Source organism: Electrophorus electricus, chromosome 11 (assembly GCF_013358815.1).
Source record: "Electrophorus electricus isolate fEleEle1 chromosome 11, fEleEle1.pri, whole genome shotgun sequence".
In the NCBI taxonomy this organism is placed as follows: Eukaryota; Metazoa; Chordata; class Actinopteri; order Gymnotiformes; family Gymnotidae; genus Electrophorus; species Electrophorus electricus.
This window is the reverse complement of record NC_049545.1, coordinates 10,235,718-10,255,387: the sequence shown is the minus strand read 5'-3', so window position 1 is coordinate 10,255,387 and position 19,670 is coordinate 10,235,718. Positions and strand designations below refer to the sequence as shown.

Here is a 19,670-nt window from a genome sequence, read left to right as displayed (position 1 = left end):
CAGAGTCTCATCACACAAGTAATGCAAATGTGTACAAAGGTAGCTCCCCCATCATATCTCATACTATCTCCATGACTAAAACACACCTGTAAATATTTCTAACACTGTACACAACAACATATTTTAATCTTTAAGAAGACAAAATATTTCAAAATATCTCAAAGATGTAGCCACTGTGAATAGACCAAAGCAAAGTAACATATTTGTTTTCATCTTTTTTTTCATGGCTGTTTGTGTTTTCTTTGTCATTCCATAGTGTTTGTAGTCAATTATGTATATTTTCATGTTGTACATTTCTTGTAAAGACAAATACCATGTTTTTAATTAAAAGAATAAGTCACAAAAATGGGTGGTTCTTGCTGGTTTATTATACTTTGACTCACTAGATCAGAGAATTGAAAAAGGAGTTATACTACTGAAAGGACTTGGGATACTATTTCAGTTTTTTTATTATGACATAATCACACAGGACTTTTTGTATTAAAATAAGTTGAAAAATAATTGCCAATCAAAACCCTCATTTACCTACAGTGGAACCTAACCACATTTGTGATTATAAAGTTCCGAACCTGTTTTTGATCCCACAGGCTTTCCAGAACATAATAGTCTATTGCACAGTTAATGCTCAGATGTAGGGCACTCTGCAAACATGTAACTCATTCAGAATGACCTAAGTGTTCAGCTTTAGGTAATGACAGAACAAGGCAGACGAAGCCTTTGGATGCATGCATGCATGCGCATCCATGCATAACTCACATCCTGAAAGCATTGGCTTATGATACAAAAAAAGGAATGTCGTAAGCTTCAGGTGGTAAGAATGCATGAGACATTCATCTTATCAAGGCATCAAATTTGACATGATACAGAAATAACATAACATGGCCTTATTTGACATGATACAGATAACAACTTGTAGCATGGCCTTATTTGAGCTCTGCTGGGTATGGCAGTAGAGCACTAGAACTCTTCTTTGTCTTGTTGGGATTGGTATTATTTAGATTATTACCTTGCCAACATGCTTCTTATCATATTACATTGGCTAAAACATATGCTACAACCAAATTTAGACTAACTCTCACTACCATATATTTTTGCAGCCTTGTCACTGGTGTGAAATGAAGAAGCAATATTAGTCCTGACATGTATGAGCGGGTTTTTGAAAATTATTAAATGTCACTGAATTTTCAAAGACAATAAACATGCAAATTCTGCACAAAATAGCTTAACAATTATGAAACTACTGTGTGAAATGATACAGAGAGCAAATAGGTGCTGGTGTATCACTGGACAGATTTCTGAGGAAGCTCTCTGAGAAACCTTACCCTTGGACGCACTGTTTTGGCCAGTGCATTAGTATTACACAATGGCAGCTTTGCTTTCTAATGGAGTGATATGCACTTCCCTTGTATTTGTAGGATGTTCTCACTCGGTTTCTGTTCATGTTCTTTGCTCAGACAGTGAGAACAGTAATATATATTTTTCCTTCAGTCTCTTGGGTTCTTTGGGACTTTGATGATGAACTCCATAGGGTCTCTGGCCTTGTTGCTGAAAGCCTTTCTTATGGCATCCACCGCATGCTGATGTGTGACTCCCTGGAGCGATTCTCCATCAACTGACACAAGCTCAAATCCAGCCTGCAGATGCATGCACACACACACAGACGAGAAGGATAGAAGGATAAGTTCAGATTCAAGCACTCCCTCATTTGTTCCACTGTTCTTTTTTGTCCTACCAGGACTTCACGTGAATCCCGGTATAGTCCTGGTAGCACTGAGGCAGTCACACAGCCGTTAAAAATGAATGGCAGGAAAGACTGATAACTGACTGCACATCAGGTGAACACTGCTGGTCACTTCCTTTGTTCTCTTCCTTCAGTACCTGTGAATGAGCTCATCCAACCCATTTTGCTTCCCCCTACATCCTTAACTAAGGTGATTTCCCTGTTTGTAATATCCGCTATACCCTCTAAACACTTTGTGCCACAGATTCATTAAAGTGCAAAGTTATCCAGTCCCTCCCTGCTTGCTCTGTTGGCCCTGTACATCTACCAGTCTATAAATCTGATCTCTCTGACAGAACCTACTGATTTATACCACTGCGATTGATACTGGAACATCACCTCCAACTCAAGGTCTCACACACTCACACATGCAAGTTTCCATTTACAGCTTCTTACTTATGCTTCCTGTTGGAAGTACAATAATTAGTAGCTGTGTTGCTAACATACTGCTCACACTCTCTCTCTCTCTCTCTCTCTCTCTCTCTCTCTCTCTCTCTCACACACACACACACACATCTATACATCACTCACACATACAGATCTATACATCACTCACACACACACACACACACACACACACACACACACACAAACACACACACACACACACACACACACACACAAACAAAAAAAAAACCCCAAGAACCCCAGATCTAAGAGCAATTCCTTTGTCACTTCCTGGTACCAGGATGCATCTGCTTGAAATGTCCCTGCACTTATCATTGTTTTCTTCCCTGGTCTTCACGCCCCCAAAACAAAGACCTTTGGTTCTAACTGATCAAACAAAAGCTTTAGCCAAATCTTACAACCGCACATCATTACAGAGATTTTAAAAAAATTTAATGAAATTTCAAAATGTTATCCATGTTAATTCTAATACATTTGTTGTTATATTCCAGATCAGTGAGCATTCTCATTTCTCCTGCTGCTTCAGAAAGTATAGCTTGAGTTCAGTCATGATGTGAATTTCAATATAGTTAGATTCACTTAATTAAAAAAGCTGATCAAATAAAACGCTTAAGCTGACTCAGAACCATTAAACTAAATGCTGCACAATCTGGTTTAGCCCTTTTATGGCCATTTAAGAGCTCTAGCTTCGTTCACTCCACCTGGGCTTGTATTCTGAGTACCTTTTATCACACGCTGATTTGCACGTTAACCACCTCACCAACACATGAAAATTGCCAAAAAGATCCAGAGGCTTTACAGATGAATTACCACAGGAGAAAGACTGTAGTGCTTTAACTGTACATATGTGTTTGTGGTGTGTGAAGGGGCTGTTAAACCAGGATGTCTGGACCAAACATTTTTATATATATATAGTATGCAGTAGTCTGTCATTTCCTTTAATTAAATTGTACCAGCTATTTACCTTAAGTTATACTATTCCTGAGAGAGAGAGAGAGAGAGAGAGAGAGAGAGAGAGAGAGAGAGAGAGAGAGAGAGAGATACAAACAGACAGACAGACAGAAAGAAAGAGAAAAAAGAGAGAAGAGTGAGCACCAATGAAGTAAAAAGGTGAATAAGGTGGGGCTTAAGCAGAAGGAGCAGCCTCGCATTCATCACTGTCCCTGGCTACCACTGGGACTTTTTTGTATTCATAACTGATGTGAGAGACATTTGGGCTTGCAGTCCTCCAAAGTGAAGCTGGTCAGTATCTGATACATTGATAGCACAACTGTCACTGGGACAACAGGACCAGGAAGTATGTTAACACACACTTTCCCCTACCTGATAGGAACTTTGAAGTGGTTATAACACACTGTGGCCTCAAAGTGTGAGAATAAGTGATGTGTCAGCCACTGTTATGTGTTTAACAGACACACACACACACACACACACACACACACACACACACACACACACACACACACACACACACACACACACACACACACACACACACACAGAGCTATTTTTGATCTTTTTCTTAGGTCTTCTTACACGCCGGAGGTGAGAGGAGTCTGTGGAAACTGAAAGACTCGGAATTTGACACTAGATCTCCGGAGTAAGTGTAACACTAATCTCTTAGAGAAGCACAGGGAAGTGCCGTCACATGATAGGCTGCCATCAAGGCAGAAGCACACACACACATACACACTCACATAATACACAACCAAACACACACATATGCTTGGGATTCCAAAGGGTTGACCTAGCACCCAGGGTCACTGTGATGGTGCTAGCCTCTAGTGACCCTAAACCCACACCCCTACCCTTCTCAGCTCAGCTTGTATGGCAACGCAAGGCTGATAATATCTTGGAATGACTGATATGGGCAAGAGGTATGATTATATGTCTGATTATTCTGAAACCCATCTCTACACTGATCCATTATTTAGAGGGGTTCTTCTCCTATATATCCACTAATAAATTAGGAATGGCACACATAGTGGTATTATTGGGTGAGCATGTGTGTGTGTGTGTGTGTGTGTGTGTGTGTGTGTGTGTGTGTGTGTGTGTGTGTTTGTGTTTGTATGGAGAAAGTGAGAGCTTGCGTGGAAAGGAGAGATCCATTAGAAGACCAGCCACAAAGCAGCGCATTTGCTGGTCAGTGTAAGCTCATCAGTCATGGACGAGCTGTGTCATTTAAGCCCATGAAAATACATCTGTGCTCAGCTCACATGTCAGTGAGTGTCATTCATAACCACAGCAGACTGCATCTTAACAGTAGCAGTCAAAGACACACTTCAGAGGTCATTACCAAACTCTAGAGGTCATTACTGAACCCATCAACTGATACATCACAAAGTAAGATCACTTTGTAATGTTTAAAACACTTATTCCAATCACACATCCAACAAGGGCAATAAATATTTGTCTGACAGCAAGTCTAAACATTTCGTATATAAAGACTTACTTATCCTCCCATAAATTTAGCAGAGTTCAAAAATATTTAAATATTACTGTACTGTATTATATTCACCTTGTGGTAAAATACCCCTTACAGTTTTCTAAAGACAATAAAACAAGGTAAACATCTATTCATATTCCACTCATGTATTCCCAAAGCTTTAGTGAAAGTTTCACAAAAGTGGAGAAAACAGGATAGAAGAAGCCCATATCAGGTTGATGTAAATGATTCTGTAGCAGGCACCATACAGTGTAACTTAATAGGGTCATCAGGGCCGGAGGTACGTGTTGTAGTGGCTGTACTCCATGTGTAGATGAGAGTGGGTATTATACGACATCTGCCTGGTACCTTCAGTACCCCACTGGTAGAGGCAGCACCTCCTGGAAATATCCTCTCGATCTTAACCATCGGCTGAACCTTCGACTCTATGCCTCCGGAGATGCTGATACCTGCCAGAAGCAGAAGAAAATGAGGAAATCACCCACCGGCCTAATGTCTAAGTTCATGAACTTTCAAGCTGAAGCACATTTACCAAGGTCCAAATAACACTTTCCACTTTTATTGCTGTTCTCCAGTGTTATGTTGCTCATGCAGACTTGTGTCAACTCATACCTAATGTACCCTAACTTTCCATTAAGCGCTGTCTGTCGCCTTACATACACATGAGGAAAATGAAGGCCTCAAATCTGAGCCGTGCCCGTTTTTGGAAGCATGCTTGATTTCTTCGTTTCCTTTCACAGATGAGCTCTTTAGGGCAAAGAGTAACAGAGTGGGAAAGTAATGACTCTCTCTCCACTGTCACTGTCAGCACATTGGACATCCATCGTTTGTTTTATAGGAAGAGATTAGGTTTCATTGATGCTTTACCATAAAGACATCCATCTATTGGTTCTCTATAGCCACAGTAGACCACAGTGTCTTGCCCCATTTATTCTGACAAACATTAATAACAGAAAGAGTAGGTTTAGTGACAAATCCCAACTTTATCTCTCACAAACCAAGACCATAACATTAATTGCTCATATATTTTCATTTCAGTAGATATATAATCAGATAAACAATCTTGAAGTTTTGTAGGATACTGACTGCATGGGATGACTCACTGACCTCTACTGGTGAAGAAGAGTATTGGTGAAGATAATGTGTTGCCACTGTTCACTGGTTTCAGTGAAAATAATGCTCATGATTAGGAAAATATTGCGTGTTGTGGATGCTGGAATGGACAAAACAACTTTCCACAAACTTCACTTTTTTGATGTATGTTATGGTCCAGTTTTGACTTTAAACAACACCTGTGCTTTGATTAGCCCAGATTTAAATGAGTGTTGTAGAGTTCACTAATGTGGTAAACCGCATACAGACCGAGAGTGTCTATACTCACCCAGAGACTGTTTGGACTTTGGGATAGTGACATTGGTCAGTTCATACTTCTGTACCGGCAACTTGTCTTGGTGGTTCAGAGATAATCCAGCATGTCCGTTCACCTGTTCTCTCTCTGTAGTGTCTGACCCGAACACGTGTGTCAGCGGTGTCCTATTCCGCCTATGCGCACTCATGACTGTGTACTTAACCTCGCTCCCATTCCCAGACTTTTTCCTTGTAGATTTGCCATGGCCATTCCTGTAAGGGGACCTCCCACGCTCTGGCATGGTTTCACCCCTTTGGGAGTTCTCCCCAGAATGCGCTGTCCGGGGTGAACCATCGGTCTGTTTTTGAGGGGAGCGCCCGCGTCGCACTGTGCTATGAGGGGACTCGGTGAGCAGCCAGTTGGGGTTGGCAGGGCTTAAGGAGCGCTGGCGGAGAGACCCACTGATGTAGCTGTCTACAGGTACATCTAGCAGAGGGGTGAACGCACGGGGAGGAGGGGACCTGCCGGTGGGGAGGCCAGCCAGCTTCAGGCGCTCCAGCTCCTCCATCAGCTGCCGGTCTCTCTCCAGGGCTCGTACAGGCTGCAGCTGGAAGCCTCCCCTGTAGTCTGAGACAGAGGAGAGCCACAGGTGTGCTTCAGTAACTGACATGAATGCAAACTCACACGCACACATGCATACACACACAGACACACACACACACACACACACGCATGCACACACACACACATGCACACACACTCACACATGCACACATGCAGATACACTTTCACATACACGCGCTCATACATGCACACATTAACTAACTCGCCTACAAAACACAAAGAGTCAGACATTGGTGATCCCATGTAGGCAGTGATGCAGTTTTGCATCCTATGAATGACATTTAGCACTGAAACGGCCTTTAATGTAATTTCACTTCTGCTTACAGAACCAGAATCTGATATCACTTGTCAAACTTAGGCTCTTTTATGTTGTATATGGCAGAACAAGACTGAAACCACAGATACACACAGACCCAGACACACACACACACACGCTTACTCACATACACACATACATGCAGAGCCTCATTCAGATTACAGTATCCTCTGCCACAGAGAGGCTTGAATTACTCCTCTGTGGCCGGTACAATAGACAAATAAGAACAAGCAATAAGCTCCAGACCTGCGTGGGTAGTCTTTGAAGGCTAAACAATGCAGCAAGTCTTTCTTGCATTTCAGCAATGATTATTATTCAACACTCAGAGGCCCAGGGTGATGGCGCTGACGGACTACTGCCAAGGACTGCGTCAGTCACCACCCACCTCACTCATGTCAGGGGCCCAGGGGTCACTGCAGGGGCTGGCAGAGAAAGGAAACTGGCATTGGCAGTATCTGTGTGCTGCTTTCCACAGTTGGAGTTCAGTGACCTTGGACAGGCAGTGATACACTTTAGGATTCTATGAACAACTCTTAACTGTGTTCAACAGAGCCAGCATCACAGTTCTATTAGTGCGGGGGGGGGGGGGGGGGGGGGGCACAGTATGACCTGGGCTTAGAAGAGTTTAGAGAAGACAGGACTGTGTGTGTGTGTGTGTGTGTGTGTGTATGTGCGTGTGCGCATGTGCATATGTGTCTGTGTGGGCGTTTGGATAGGGAGGATTAAATGTCATTGAAAAGATATTTTCAGTGCAAGTATTTGGCTCTTCTGCTCAGACATTGGTTTCAGGATGTGACATGACTGGAGCAGGGGCAGGAGGAAAGTGAGGTTATATAAGGTATATATAAGGTGGTTATATAACCACCCAGTGGGCTGAAAATGAGCGCAGCGCAGTCACGGCCAGGGGGAGGAATGGCAAGGAAGGGATGATGCACTCCCACACACTGAGGCCCAGGACTGTAGGCTGCTTACCTGGGATGGGGGTGATGAGATGCCGGCGTGGGGTGCCCCCATGACGAGGTGAGCGCAATGCTGGAGAGCGCACTGACGAAACAACACAACACACAACCAGTGCACACTGTGTTACCCACTCAACAGTACACTGGAGTCTTCAGCCAATTTAGTTTGAAAGAGATTTTTTTTGGTAACTTGGTTCAGTGACTTAGAACTAATTTGATTTCTTGAATGTATCATTACATGATAACTAAGCATTCACTGAGAAAAAATATAAACAAGAAATATAAACTAGTGCTATCTTTGAACAAATATATATTTTAGACAAATGTGGTCTGAAAATAAAACCATTTTGTAAAAGCACTAAAGAGGATTTAATTACCAGAGCGGTTCTTTAAAATGTCATAGGCCTCCAGTTCAAAAGGCATAACCATGCTGTCAAATCGACCCAAATCCGTGGATGGGATAATCATTCTAGATCAGGGAAAGTTTAAATAAAGATACTGCTTAAAATATAGATCCTGCATAAATGCTGTCAGCCAGAGGCTAAGGGAAGTGACAAATGCTGTGTTTGTAGAAGAATGGCGTGTGCTTTGTAGCATTAGTAAGCAGCCAGGGCAATCCCTCCCCTCCTCACCTGATCTCCCGCAGTAGCAGCAGCTTCTCAGGCCTGTCAAGGATCGCCAGCAGGGGGCGCACCAGGTCCTCGACCACCCGCTCAACCAAAAACTACAGAGCACAGAGGAGCAAGGGTTACCAATACCCATTTCCCTTAGTAACTCACTTAAGATCAGATTCTTCCTCGTAGGCCAATCCACATATTTATCTGTTCCAATTCCCAATACACTCTGGCTAGGAAATCAAGAGCTCTTGGCCACGTAATTGAGGGTTCAGGTGTATGACGAGCAGGAACCTGGACTGGCTGAGACCATGTGATTCATGAGGTCTAGATTGAGAACCTATAAGGAAACATGCACTGCAGTTTCTTGCCAGGGTTAGGGTTAACCCTAGCTGAGTCTGAGCATTGCCTGTATGTAACCAGTAATGTCTGGTAAGCACTTCATGAGAATGCTCAGCATGGTTAATGAACTCTTGTAAAATCATCCAAAACAGGGAAATGAAGCACTACAAAATATTAGACCAGAGCACATGTTAATAAACTAAAACATACATTTGTAGGTTAAGAAAACAAATCATTTAGACCCAATGTCAAAAATTCAATTTAATAGATTTTGATTTTCTTTGTGCCATTGCTACATAAATCAGATGATGGAGAACATTTTATCCTAATCTTTAATATCACGGCAAATCCATCTTCTGCAAGAGCAGCCTGCATTCACACCAATACCTTATATAGACTGAGGGAGCTCTGCACGTCTTTCAGCAGAAACCCATGTGTGACGGTGACTCTGGCATTATGAGACATATTACATATGTCAATAGATATTACTTGAAGCATGCTCACTTTTGTGACTGTTGCAAACTGTAGCCTGTGTTTATGATGATGAAGATTACACAATGTAAATTTTTTTATAAATGGTCTTAATTTCCTTTAATGGGACATCATTGTTTTGCCTGAAATTACTGTAAAATTTCCATAGACAGAGTGGGCTGACACACAGACAATAGGCTGACCCTCACCCACAGACAGAAACACAAACACACACACACACACACACACACACACACACAAACAATATGCAAACACACACAGTGGGCTGACAAACACAGACAGTATGCAGACACACACAAACATTGGGCTGACACACATAGACAGAATGCAGAGTCACCCAGACAGTGGACTGACACACAGACAGAATGCAGACACACACAGACAAAGGGCTGACACACACAGACAGTGGGCTGACACAAACAAACAGTATGCTGACATACACAGACAGTGGGCTGACACACACAGACAGTGGGCTGACACACAGACAGAATGCAGATACACAGACAGTGGGCTGACACACACAGACAGTGGGCTGACACAAACAAACAGTATGCTGACACACACAGACAGAATGCAGATACACAGACAGTGGGCTGACACACAAACAGACAATATGCTGATACACACAGACAGTGGGCTGACACACAGACAGTGGGCTGACACACAGACAGTGGGCTGACACACAGACAGACAGTATGCTATCACACAAACAGACAGTGGGCTGGCACTCACTCTATTGCAGTGTCTCATGACTGCAGCCACCTCGTCCTTACTGAGCAGTTTGCAGGCCATGTCCTCCACCATGGCCATGGTCTCAGCACTAGGCAGGGTCTCTGGCTGCCGCACGCCAGCACGCGTCTCCCGAGGAGAACTCAAGAGGGTCACAATTGGCCGACGCTGTTCTCTGCCTGAGGACATCACAACAAGTATTACTCTGTCAAGTAAGGACCTCAGAAACAACACTGACTTGAACAATCTGAGAGGGAATCAAATAAATGTCAGTTCTATCCACTAAGGGATTACACAAAAATATAGTAACCAGCCACTTTATTATGCACACCTGTTCAACTACTAAATATCTAATCAGCCAATCACATGGCAGCAACTCAATGCATTTAGGCAGGTAGACATGGTCAAGATGACCTGCTGAAGTTTGAATCGAGCATCAGAATCGAGGGAAAGGTGAATTAAGTGACTTTGAACGTAAGATGATTGATGGTTCTAGATGGGATGGCCTGAGTATTTCAAAAACTGCTGATCTACTGAGATTTTCAGGCACAACTATCTCTAGGGCTTACAGAGAATGGTCTGAAAAAGAGAAAATATCCAGTGAGTGGCAGATCGCTGGGTGAAAATGTCCTGTTGATGTCAGAAGTCAGAGAATGGACAGACCTTGAGGCAGATGGGCTGGGGCAGCAGAAGACCACACCTGGTGCCACCCCTGTCAGCTAAGAACAGGCAAATGAGGCTACAATTCATATGGGCTCACCAAAACTGTACAACAGACGATTGGAAAAATGTTGCCTGGTCTGATGAATCTCAATTTCCGCTGCTAAATTTGGAAGGTAGTGTCAGAATTTGGCATAAACAACCTGAAATCATGGATCCATCCTGCCTTATATCAACAGTTCAGGCTGGTGGTGTAATGGTGTGGGGGACATTTTCTTCTTGCATGTTAGCTGCTACTTTGGCTGTTTGCGTGAATATGTAACTAATTGGTTACTGAGCAGAACTACTGGGGCCAAGATGAAGGCTACTCAACAGGAGTTATTGCATAATTAACAGCAAGGCAGCTCTCTCTCTGACCTTAGCACAACTACTAACCAAATTTGGTTGAGGCAGACTATTCTGATTGTGGTTGTGGGGATTAGGTTCATATGTTTGATTGGGCACAACAGTTCAACCGGAGCTTTTACTTGTGTCTGTGACACTGCTAAGTGGTCTGCCACCTAAACACATTCAGCCAGCAGCAGCCATATGGACAGACCTGACCAATTATGAAGACTTAGAGCAAGGCTAATGTAGACTGTGCAGGGCAATAATAGCACACCTAAAAGGTGTTTCATATGAGTGAATGTATCTTATAAAGTGGGTGGTGAGTTTATTTGATATTTGAGTCTCTATTTTAAAGTATTCAGTCTATGTGTATCTATATTACAGTATGCAGTCATATGCTGTCTATGTTACAGTATGGAGCCATTCATCACAGTGGGTCTGTTTGCATGGGCTCTCACCCCGCTCATTATCTAAATGTGTGGGTGACTTGGACCGTCCACGCTGACCGTCCCCTGTCCCCATAGTTTTCCTATCTCTCGAGGCAGACCTGTCCCTCTTGCTCTTAAACAACAGACTGACGAATGTCTTGGAGCGCTGCAGGGTGCTGCCTGGCCCCTCGGACTTCCCCGTCTGTTGCTGCTTCTTCTTCTGCTTGTCTTCTGCTCGACATCAACATATACACACACACACACACATGTAAAACACATTCCAGAAATTAGCAGATAATTCAGTTTACTGAAAATGATTACATCAGAAAAGTAGTGAAGAGGCAAATAAATAGATTTTAAATAACATTAATGATGCTGAACAACAGAAACAAACGTGTTTCACTGTGGGAAGAGGGCCCCGCAGTGAAGGTACTTGTCATTACTGAAACACCAGCCATTCATTGGAGCAGCAAGAGGTGCCAAGGGTGACATATGCACTGTTAAATTTATACTGAACATTCATTTCTCATGAGGTTAGTTTCTCCCCTCTCATCCATAAATCTTCCAGAATCCCAACAGTAATACTGATGTATTATGCATTACTCAAAGCAAATTTAAGTGCATAAAAGCCATGGTAGCACACAAAAGTGCTCTTTAAAAGAGCAGGGTTTACACATTAAAACATCAAACCAGAGTGATGCAATTAAATGTCAAAGATCTGCAGCTTCTGCCTTCCCTGTCCTCCCACTTATTTCAGTAAATGCACCCATAAATAAGGCAAATGTGTGATATATGATAAAATGATGATATAAAAACTACTAGAGATCTGTGGCAACTAAAGGAATCCTAATTGAGTGCTAATAGATCATTAATCATTAGAATGATTCAAATTGAGGGATAATAGGTAATTGATCAATATAATCATTTCTCTGCAGGAACAAATTGAGGAACCATTAAATACACCTAAACATTTTTAACAGTGCTCTGTGATTTGTGTAGCAGCATAACTCAGCATTATAACATGACCAAGAGATTACAACAGCCATCTATAGGTCACTTGACAAAATATTCAGGATGGTATACCAGCATCATAAAAGATGTATATAGCAACCCAAGGACTCTCATAAATCTCTCTGTATGTTAACCCTAGAAGTGATAATGAAGTCGCTTGATACCTGTTCCGTCACTTAATCAAAAGGTGACCTTGTGAGTGTGTATTCTAAGAGACCAACTGTTTGAGGGCAGGATAGAAGGCTGGCATCCCACAGCTCTGGCTGTACCTAAAACAGTGATGTGACTCTGGGAGCGGTGGATGGGCTTGCGGGGCTTGCTCAGGGCCATCAGCACTGCAGTTTTGGGTGAGTCCAGAGCCTCTTTGTCTCCAGTGGAGAAGGTCCTCGTCCGAGCCCGAGTCTTATCAAAACTACCGCTCCGAATCACCGTGTCCTTCAAGAGAACCGTCTCGCCCACTGTGCAACTGGTGTCCATAGAGATGAGCCTGCTGGGGGGGGGTGAGGGGTCAGCCTCCAGAGGGTCGGTCTGGATGGCGGTCTCTGTCCGGTCAGAACTTGGCCGGCGTGAACGGTCCTCGGTCGAAATGCAGACATCCACCATCTCTGAGCTGAATGTAGGTGGGAACATGACCTGAGACAGGCCACTGAGAGAACTGACTGGTGTCCCGGAAGAGAGAGAGGAGGTGGGGGAGTAGGAGTCTGAGCCTTGAGAGGAGGATGGCTGGCCCCCATTCCCCACTGAGAGAGAGAATGCGAGACAGAGGGAATTGTAAGCAGAACTGTGCATGCAATACTTATGTAAAATGTATTTATAAGCAAATGTTAAAGCTACTTTCACACTACTAAACAACCCTTGTTAATCTCAAATATCTCAGGTATAGAAAAAATGCTCAATATAAACAGTGAAAGCATATAATATGAGTCTCAGAACCCAAATATCCATATCAACCCTGATGTGAGAAGTACACACAATTCCACACTAGTTCCAACAGTTGAATTGGACCCTCTAAAGCCAGGCTTTTTAATGCCAGGCTATATTCAGACTAGTTCATATTAAATTCAGAGGGTTTGACACATGGTCAGCATGTGCTCTCCGTTCAGACTGTCTGGAGACTCTGCTGGTGTGCATCCAATCATTTACACTAGTGATGACTGCTGCTTCTAAGATTAATTAAATCTAGCAGTCAACAAAAGCAGTACCAGAGGAACAGAACATTGTAGAGTGACTAAAATAATGAATGTGATTATAAATGAATGGTGTTTGTAAATGGACTTTACATACGTTTATTGAGCCAGCTGTACTCTGCTATCATCTCCTTATATGCAGGGTAACGCCCAGCTTCCTGTGTTAATAATAAAAGCATAAGAAAAACAACTAACATTTCAAATACAATGGTGAACAGTTTGGCCAGAGAGTGGAACAGATTAGAATGTGATAGAGAGAGAGAGTTAAATGATTTTTTCCAAAGGGCAAACTTGGAAGGAATATGAACTCATATCACATGTACACTTAAGTTCCTCTGCACTGACCTCACTGTGACTGCACAGAACATTTGAAGCCACTCATTCCAAAGCTCCACAAAACACAAAGCCCTGACTCTGGCATTGCTGGCAGCTTGCCTGCTTCAGGAAACATAGCATGAAAGGCACAGTGGTCACAGAGAGTACTAAAGAATCTTCCCAGACAGAATCAATAAAAGCTCCCCTGCCAGACTCAGATACTGCTTTGAAATGACCGTGTCAGAAAGCTTTCATATCCTTTTGCTTCTGACTTGATATTTGCCAGAGGCACTGCTACCAGTGAGAACAGCCTGCGTTGGACAAGCCCCGTCTGCTTATAGTACCAATGTGGGCTTGATTCAACACTGTGCCACTGGGGGGTGAAGCAGGCCACTAAAAAGACACTTTCTGCTGATTATAACCCGATCCCCATGGCCTGGTGAATAATGCATGTCCCCTGGCTGTTTTTCACAGGCGGAACCTGAGCTCCTCCAGAGTAAAGTGAGCAAGCAGGAATGTGATGACCAAACAGCAGCTGTCTGCTTTACTGTTCTGTCTCACTGCCATGCTCAATAAGGAGCTGTGTTGCTTAAGGAATTGTAAAATAGTTAGTGTGCCTAACTGATAAATTACTTGCTATTCACCTGCATTGTTGGAAAGAAGCACAGGCACATATATAGTGAGATAAGATTTATACTGACAATTAACTTTTATTTAAAACTGAGGGTGATGTGCCAACATGGGTCAGTTGTGCTATTCAGATACAGAAGAGAACATATGTCGGGAACTAGTTGACATTCAAGGCATTGAGTAAAAGAATTTAGAGGCCTGACAGGACCCTCTTAATCATGTAGCCTTTGGACTGCTTGCAATCTGTCTCTGTCATCCACTATGATGCAAGGCTGTGTTTACAGCAGAGAAGTGATCTTACACAGTGTTAGACACATCCCATAAACAATGTCAGGATTTGAATGATTGTAAGATATTCTGAACCATGGGCGCTAACTTGGAAATGTTTTATAATCACGTTGCTTAAACAGTTTGCTTCTTTGAGATAAGCCTATTTTTTAAACAATTTAATTTGGGCCACAAGCATTAAACCTGTTATCTTGGTATTGTGTCCTGAATTAAAATAAATCCAATGATAGTGTAGATTAAAAATGTATCAATTGTTTTTGACTATAATAAAAGAGAGTTCTTACCTTAATGGTGAGCATGACATGGGTGTGACTCTTCAGGACTTCCACTGCATTGCTATGGCTAACATCCTCAAAGCTCACTCCGTTGGCTGCCAGAATCTGATCGCCCATTTTAATACCGTTTTGCTCTGCCAAGCCACCAGGGTCCAGCCTCATCAGCAAAACAAACATGTTAACACCCATTAAGTTTTCACTTGGAAATAAGTTATCAAATAAAGGAATCAGAGAATTAAATCAAGTATAAAGCCCAGTGCTGCAGCTTCTTTTCTGTGGTCCATACTTTGAGACGTAGATGCCCAGGCCAAACTCCTTGCCCCCACGGATGTTGAATCCCAGGCAGTAGTCATCAGAGGTGGTGTAGAGGTGCACTATCCTACGCAGAGCCCCATCCGAGCTGGCCTCAGAAGGGGTCTGGCCACTCTCCTCCACCACCATCCGTCGGTGGATTAGATCCACCCTTTGCACAGTTATTTGTATTCAATACATTTGCCATTGTACACCCAAAACGGAATTTATTGTTAATGCATGTATGCACACTATCACACACACAAAACACATGCAAAAACACTTAAATACATAAACCCCATCTATTAAGTTATTACACATTTACTTGCAAGTACAAAAACACACACACAAAGGCACATTCCAATACATCTGCCCACTGTACTATCACTAGCTGACAATGCTGTAAAAACTACTGGGGTAACTCTAGCACAAACATATGGTAAAAGAGTAGCTGGAAGGAAAGATAACAAGTAAAGGCCAAGAGTCAATAGGTTTCCATACTGTTGGACATGATAAAAAGAGAACAGTGACAGACCCAGATTAGCCCTTCACTGTCCTCTGCTTATCTTTTTCATTTATCTGACTTAATTATATATGATCATTGTGCATCAACTCTGCCTGCCAACTGGCTTAAAACAGACATGGCTGTGATGTGTCCTTATATGTCCACAAGGCCTCTAAATGTTCTTGACCTAAACAGCTAAGCATACATAACTGGTATGCTTAGTCAGGTTCAGTGAAATGGGCAACAGGCATATGTGAGAGGTTTTGCAATTTTGACATACAGTAATTTTAGAAACAAATTGAAAGATAAATATTACTGAACTGCACCAATTCTAGTGATATACAGTAATTCACCCAGAGGTCATAATATGTATTCTTTTATACTATAAATGGGCAAAAAATATGTCTTGATTTGCCAACCAGCTATGGCATGATTCAGTATGGCACAACATAAAATACTATGCCACGATGATCAAATCAGACCATGTGTCTGTCTGTAATTGACGGGGCAGGTGACTGTCCTCCTACCAAGTGGTCTTCTCTTTGGAGTAGCGGATGCCAGGCACTTTCCCTACACGTCTGACCACCATGCGCAAGCGGTTGTTCCCCGTTAGAACCCTCACGGCGCTGCTCATGGTGATGCTCTCCAGGCTGATCCCATTCACCTCCACCAGCTTGTCACCAACATACAACCCCGCAAGCTCTGTGGCGCAAACACAAAACCACTCCACAATTACGGGGTCATATGTCTGCAGAGACAGGCACAGAGGCATGACAACATAGACAGAAAGGTGGCAGCCCAATGTAGTCACACACCATAGATCACAGTGAGCCACAGTTCAACATCTGTTTTTAGGAGGACATTGGGAATTTTAGTTATTAGAAAAAAAATTAGAAATGTACATATAAGAAGTAAATTAAAATAGTCTGTGCTGCTATCATATGTATTGTATGGATATTGTGACATAGTCACATCCAAGAATATGAAAAGTTTTCAATCATGTTATTATCCCAGTGGGAAACCTTACTTAAACTAATACAAAACATTATAAAAATACAAAATATTAAAAAACAAAAGATTTTACGATAGTTGTCCTTTACAGTTGTAATGTCCTACACTGGCCATTAGGATCCATAGACCACAACTGTAACTGCAATCTATGCCTGATAATGTATCACAGAAAGAGCCTGTGTGTAATACAGTGTAGTTACACATACCCGCAGAGCTGTTGTCCTCCACCTTGCTGACGAAGATGCCGAGGCCATGTTCTGAGCCACCGCGCACGCTGAAGCCCAACCTGCCGTCTTCACTCTTGTCAACAGTGATTGTGTGGATATCCTCACTGTCGTCCCCACCTGCAGCCAGATAGCCCCAAACACAACACCATGATAATCTCCTCAGGCTAAATGCCTTTATTTACTAGGCTAGTTAGTACCTCTACCCCAAATATGACTCTTGTAATTGGGCCTTCATATAAGAGTCACAGTTCAGAAGTGTAGCATTCAAATATTAAAGCACTTTATGGAAGATAATGTTCTAATTAACATTAAAATTTAGCAGAACCCTGTTCAATATATGAGATGCTCACCATCCACAGGTGCATTGATGAGGATGACTCTGCCCATGGGAGATGAAGACCTCACTCCTCTCTGTCGCTGCTGCTTCTTGTGCAGGTAGCGTGGCAGAGTGGAGGTTCCTCCACCACCTGGTTGGGCACTGGAATAGGCCCCATTCGTCATCTCTCTGCGAGCATCGCGAGCATCGCCAGACAAATGAGCCATGGCAGAATGGGGAATGGTCCTCGAACTGGGGGGCTGGCAAGGGAAGTGAGCAGCTGCACTGGAGGCCTGGCTGGTTAGTGCCAATCAGAGGAAGAATGCTCCACAAGATCAGTGTAATGCTAATGTAAACTCTGTCACAATGGCACAGAAGAACCAGACAGTAATGGGTCCAGATTTGTGGTGTCTCCTCACCCATATGCTTTTTAACAGGATTCCATGCTTATGTCCAAAGGATAAAGCAATAAAAACATTTGATCCAAGTATAGGTGCTCTAATCAGGTAATGTGTTAGGAAGTTAGGATGGTGTCTTCTTGTGCTGCTCCAGTTCTTTCTGTCTGGAGGAACAGCTCACATTAACTAAGCAAGGGCCTGCAGCTGGAGCACATCTTCTCTGTTTGGAAGCAGTAGTGTGAGAATATATATGCCTTATCCCCCTAGCCGGGGCCATGGTGTGTTACCTTCACCCAATGATAAAAAAAGAAGGGGAATTCTGCGAGGAACGCACGATGACTATGAATTTCCAATGGAGGTAAGATACGAGCGAGCGTGAGCCGTTGCTTTCGCAGTAGCCAACAGAATTCACTTAAGACGTTTCACTGAAATGAAGGCATGATTTGAAAGAATTTGGAAATGTTTAGTATTTGGAAAAGTACTAACAGCAGCGGTGAAGAGCAGTTTAGAAAGTTAAGAACAGCCGATTTATGACGAGGTTATCTTCAGGACCATGGACAGCGCTCGGACAATTGGTTGCCTAAACAAAAGAAACTGACGCTATTTTAAAACGAACGCAATTCGACTGCTTCCAGAGGACCTGGGTCGCAGAGATAGACTTCTGTTTAAATCAACTAAAAAAAATGGTTGTTTTCCATTGGCTTAGCCTGAGTAAGGAACAAGTGCAGTCCCCGCACTAAGAAGTCAAGAAAAGCATTATCATAATGCAATGCTTTTTGAATTAGCCTTACGAATGGAGCTAAACTCGGGCTTATAATACACACACCATGTCGTGAAGACACAGGCGGGATGTCAGATACATACAGATAAGTCTTTTTACAATTGTCTGTACGTTAACTGTCTCCAGTTTATTTAATCTTATCGACTGATAGTTTTATTTCATCTAAAACACAAACTAAACGAATTAAACAAACAATATTACCTGTCTCCATGTTGCGCTGAATGACCTCACCTGAGACGAAGAGAGTATTAGTCTCCTCCAGCCCGCCTACCAACCATGACGATTGGATTACCTGGAATAGTTTATTTGTTGCAAACTCATTTCATCAAGAGAATTACAATCGTCTCTCATAGCATAAACGTATTATATTTTAGAACCCACTTATCTATCGTACGAACGTGTTCAGATACTTAGAATGTCTCAGGTAACAAATCCACAGGTTTCTTTTCTTTGGGTATCTAAAAGTATAATTAGAATAACTTAATGTCAAACAGTTTAACCTTTGTAGGTCGATGTTGGTGTGCGGCAAACTGCAGGACCGTTTTCCTGCAAAATTCCAGTGACTTGCTTTCATAGTCACACCATTGTCTTGGACCATTCCATTAAACTATACTGCCACTTACTGTTCATTTCTGGTTATTACATAGGTAATAAAACTATACGCGAGAATTGCAAACAGGCTATGACGACGTGATATGGGCGTGTTACGAATCCGACCTACAGCTGCAAGCAACTCTAAAAAAGGAACTGTCCTGTTAGTTTGTTCTTTCTTCTATTATTTAACAGTAGCAATAGAAACTTCCACTTCTTGTTTAATCCCATTTTACAACTATGTACAATTGTATGCTAGGTTACATCATGACTATATTTTCTCGGATTTAATTTCACTGTACTTTTGTACC

The 19,670-nt window shown here is 42.5% G+C and overlaps 1 protein-coding gene across 6 annotated transcripts; it reads right to left on the bottom strand.

Annotated features, from left to right (window-relative positions):
* Window positions 1–365: 365 nt before the first annotated feature.
* Window positions 366–19,495, bottom strand: pdzd7a (PDZ domain containing 7a). Of its 6 annotated transcripts, none has more exons than XM_027023496.2 (17): window positions 19,269–19,495; window positions 18,970–19,060; window positions 17,624–18,567; window positions 17,253–17,390; window positions 16,563–16,737; window positions 15,526–15,702; window positions 15,249–15,396; window positions 13,829–13,889; window positions 12,814–13,284; window positions 11,564–11,764; window positions 10,062–10,237; window positions 8,514–8,605; window positions 8,259–8,350; window positions 7,895–7,966; window positions 6,016–6,609; window positions 4,983–5,083; window positions 366–1,634 (listed from the first exon to the last, which is right to left on the bottom strand). In XM_027023496.2, the coding sequence occupies exons 3-17, from the start codon at window positions 17,814–17,816 to the stop codon at window positions 1,485–1,487; spliced, it is 2,841 nt and encodes a 946-aa protein (XP_026879297.2). In that variant the 5' UTR covers window positions 17,817–18,567; window positions 18,970–19,060; window positions 19,269–19,495; the 3' UTR covers window positions 366–1,484. The 6 variants fall into 6 exon arrangements, 5 of the variants coding, with proteins under 5 accessions (XP_026879297.2, XP_026879298.2, XP_026879299.2 ...); XM_027023497.2 differs by having other exon boundaries at window positions 17,624–17,778; XM_027023498.2 differs by having other exon boundaries at window positions 17,624–17,751.
* Between the last annotated feature and the right edge of the window lie 175 nt (window positions 19,496–19,670).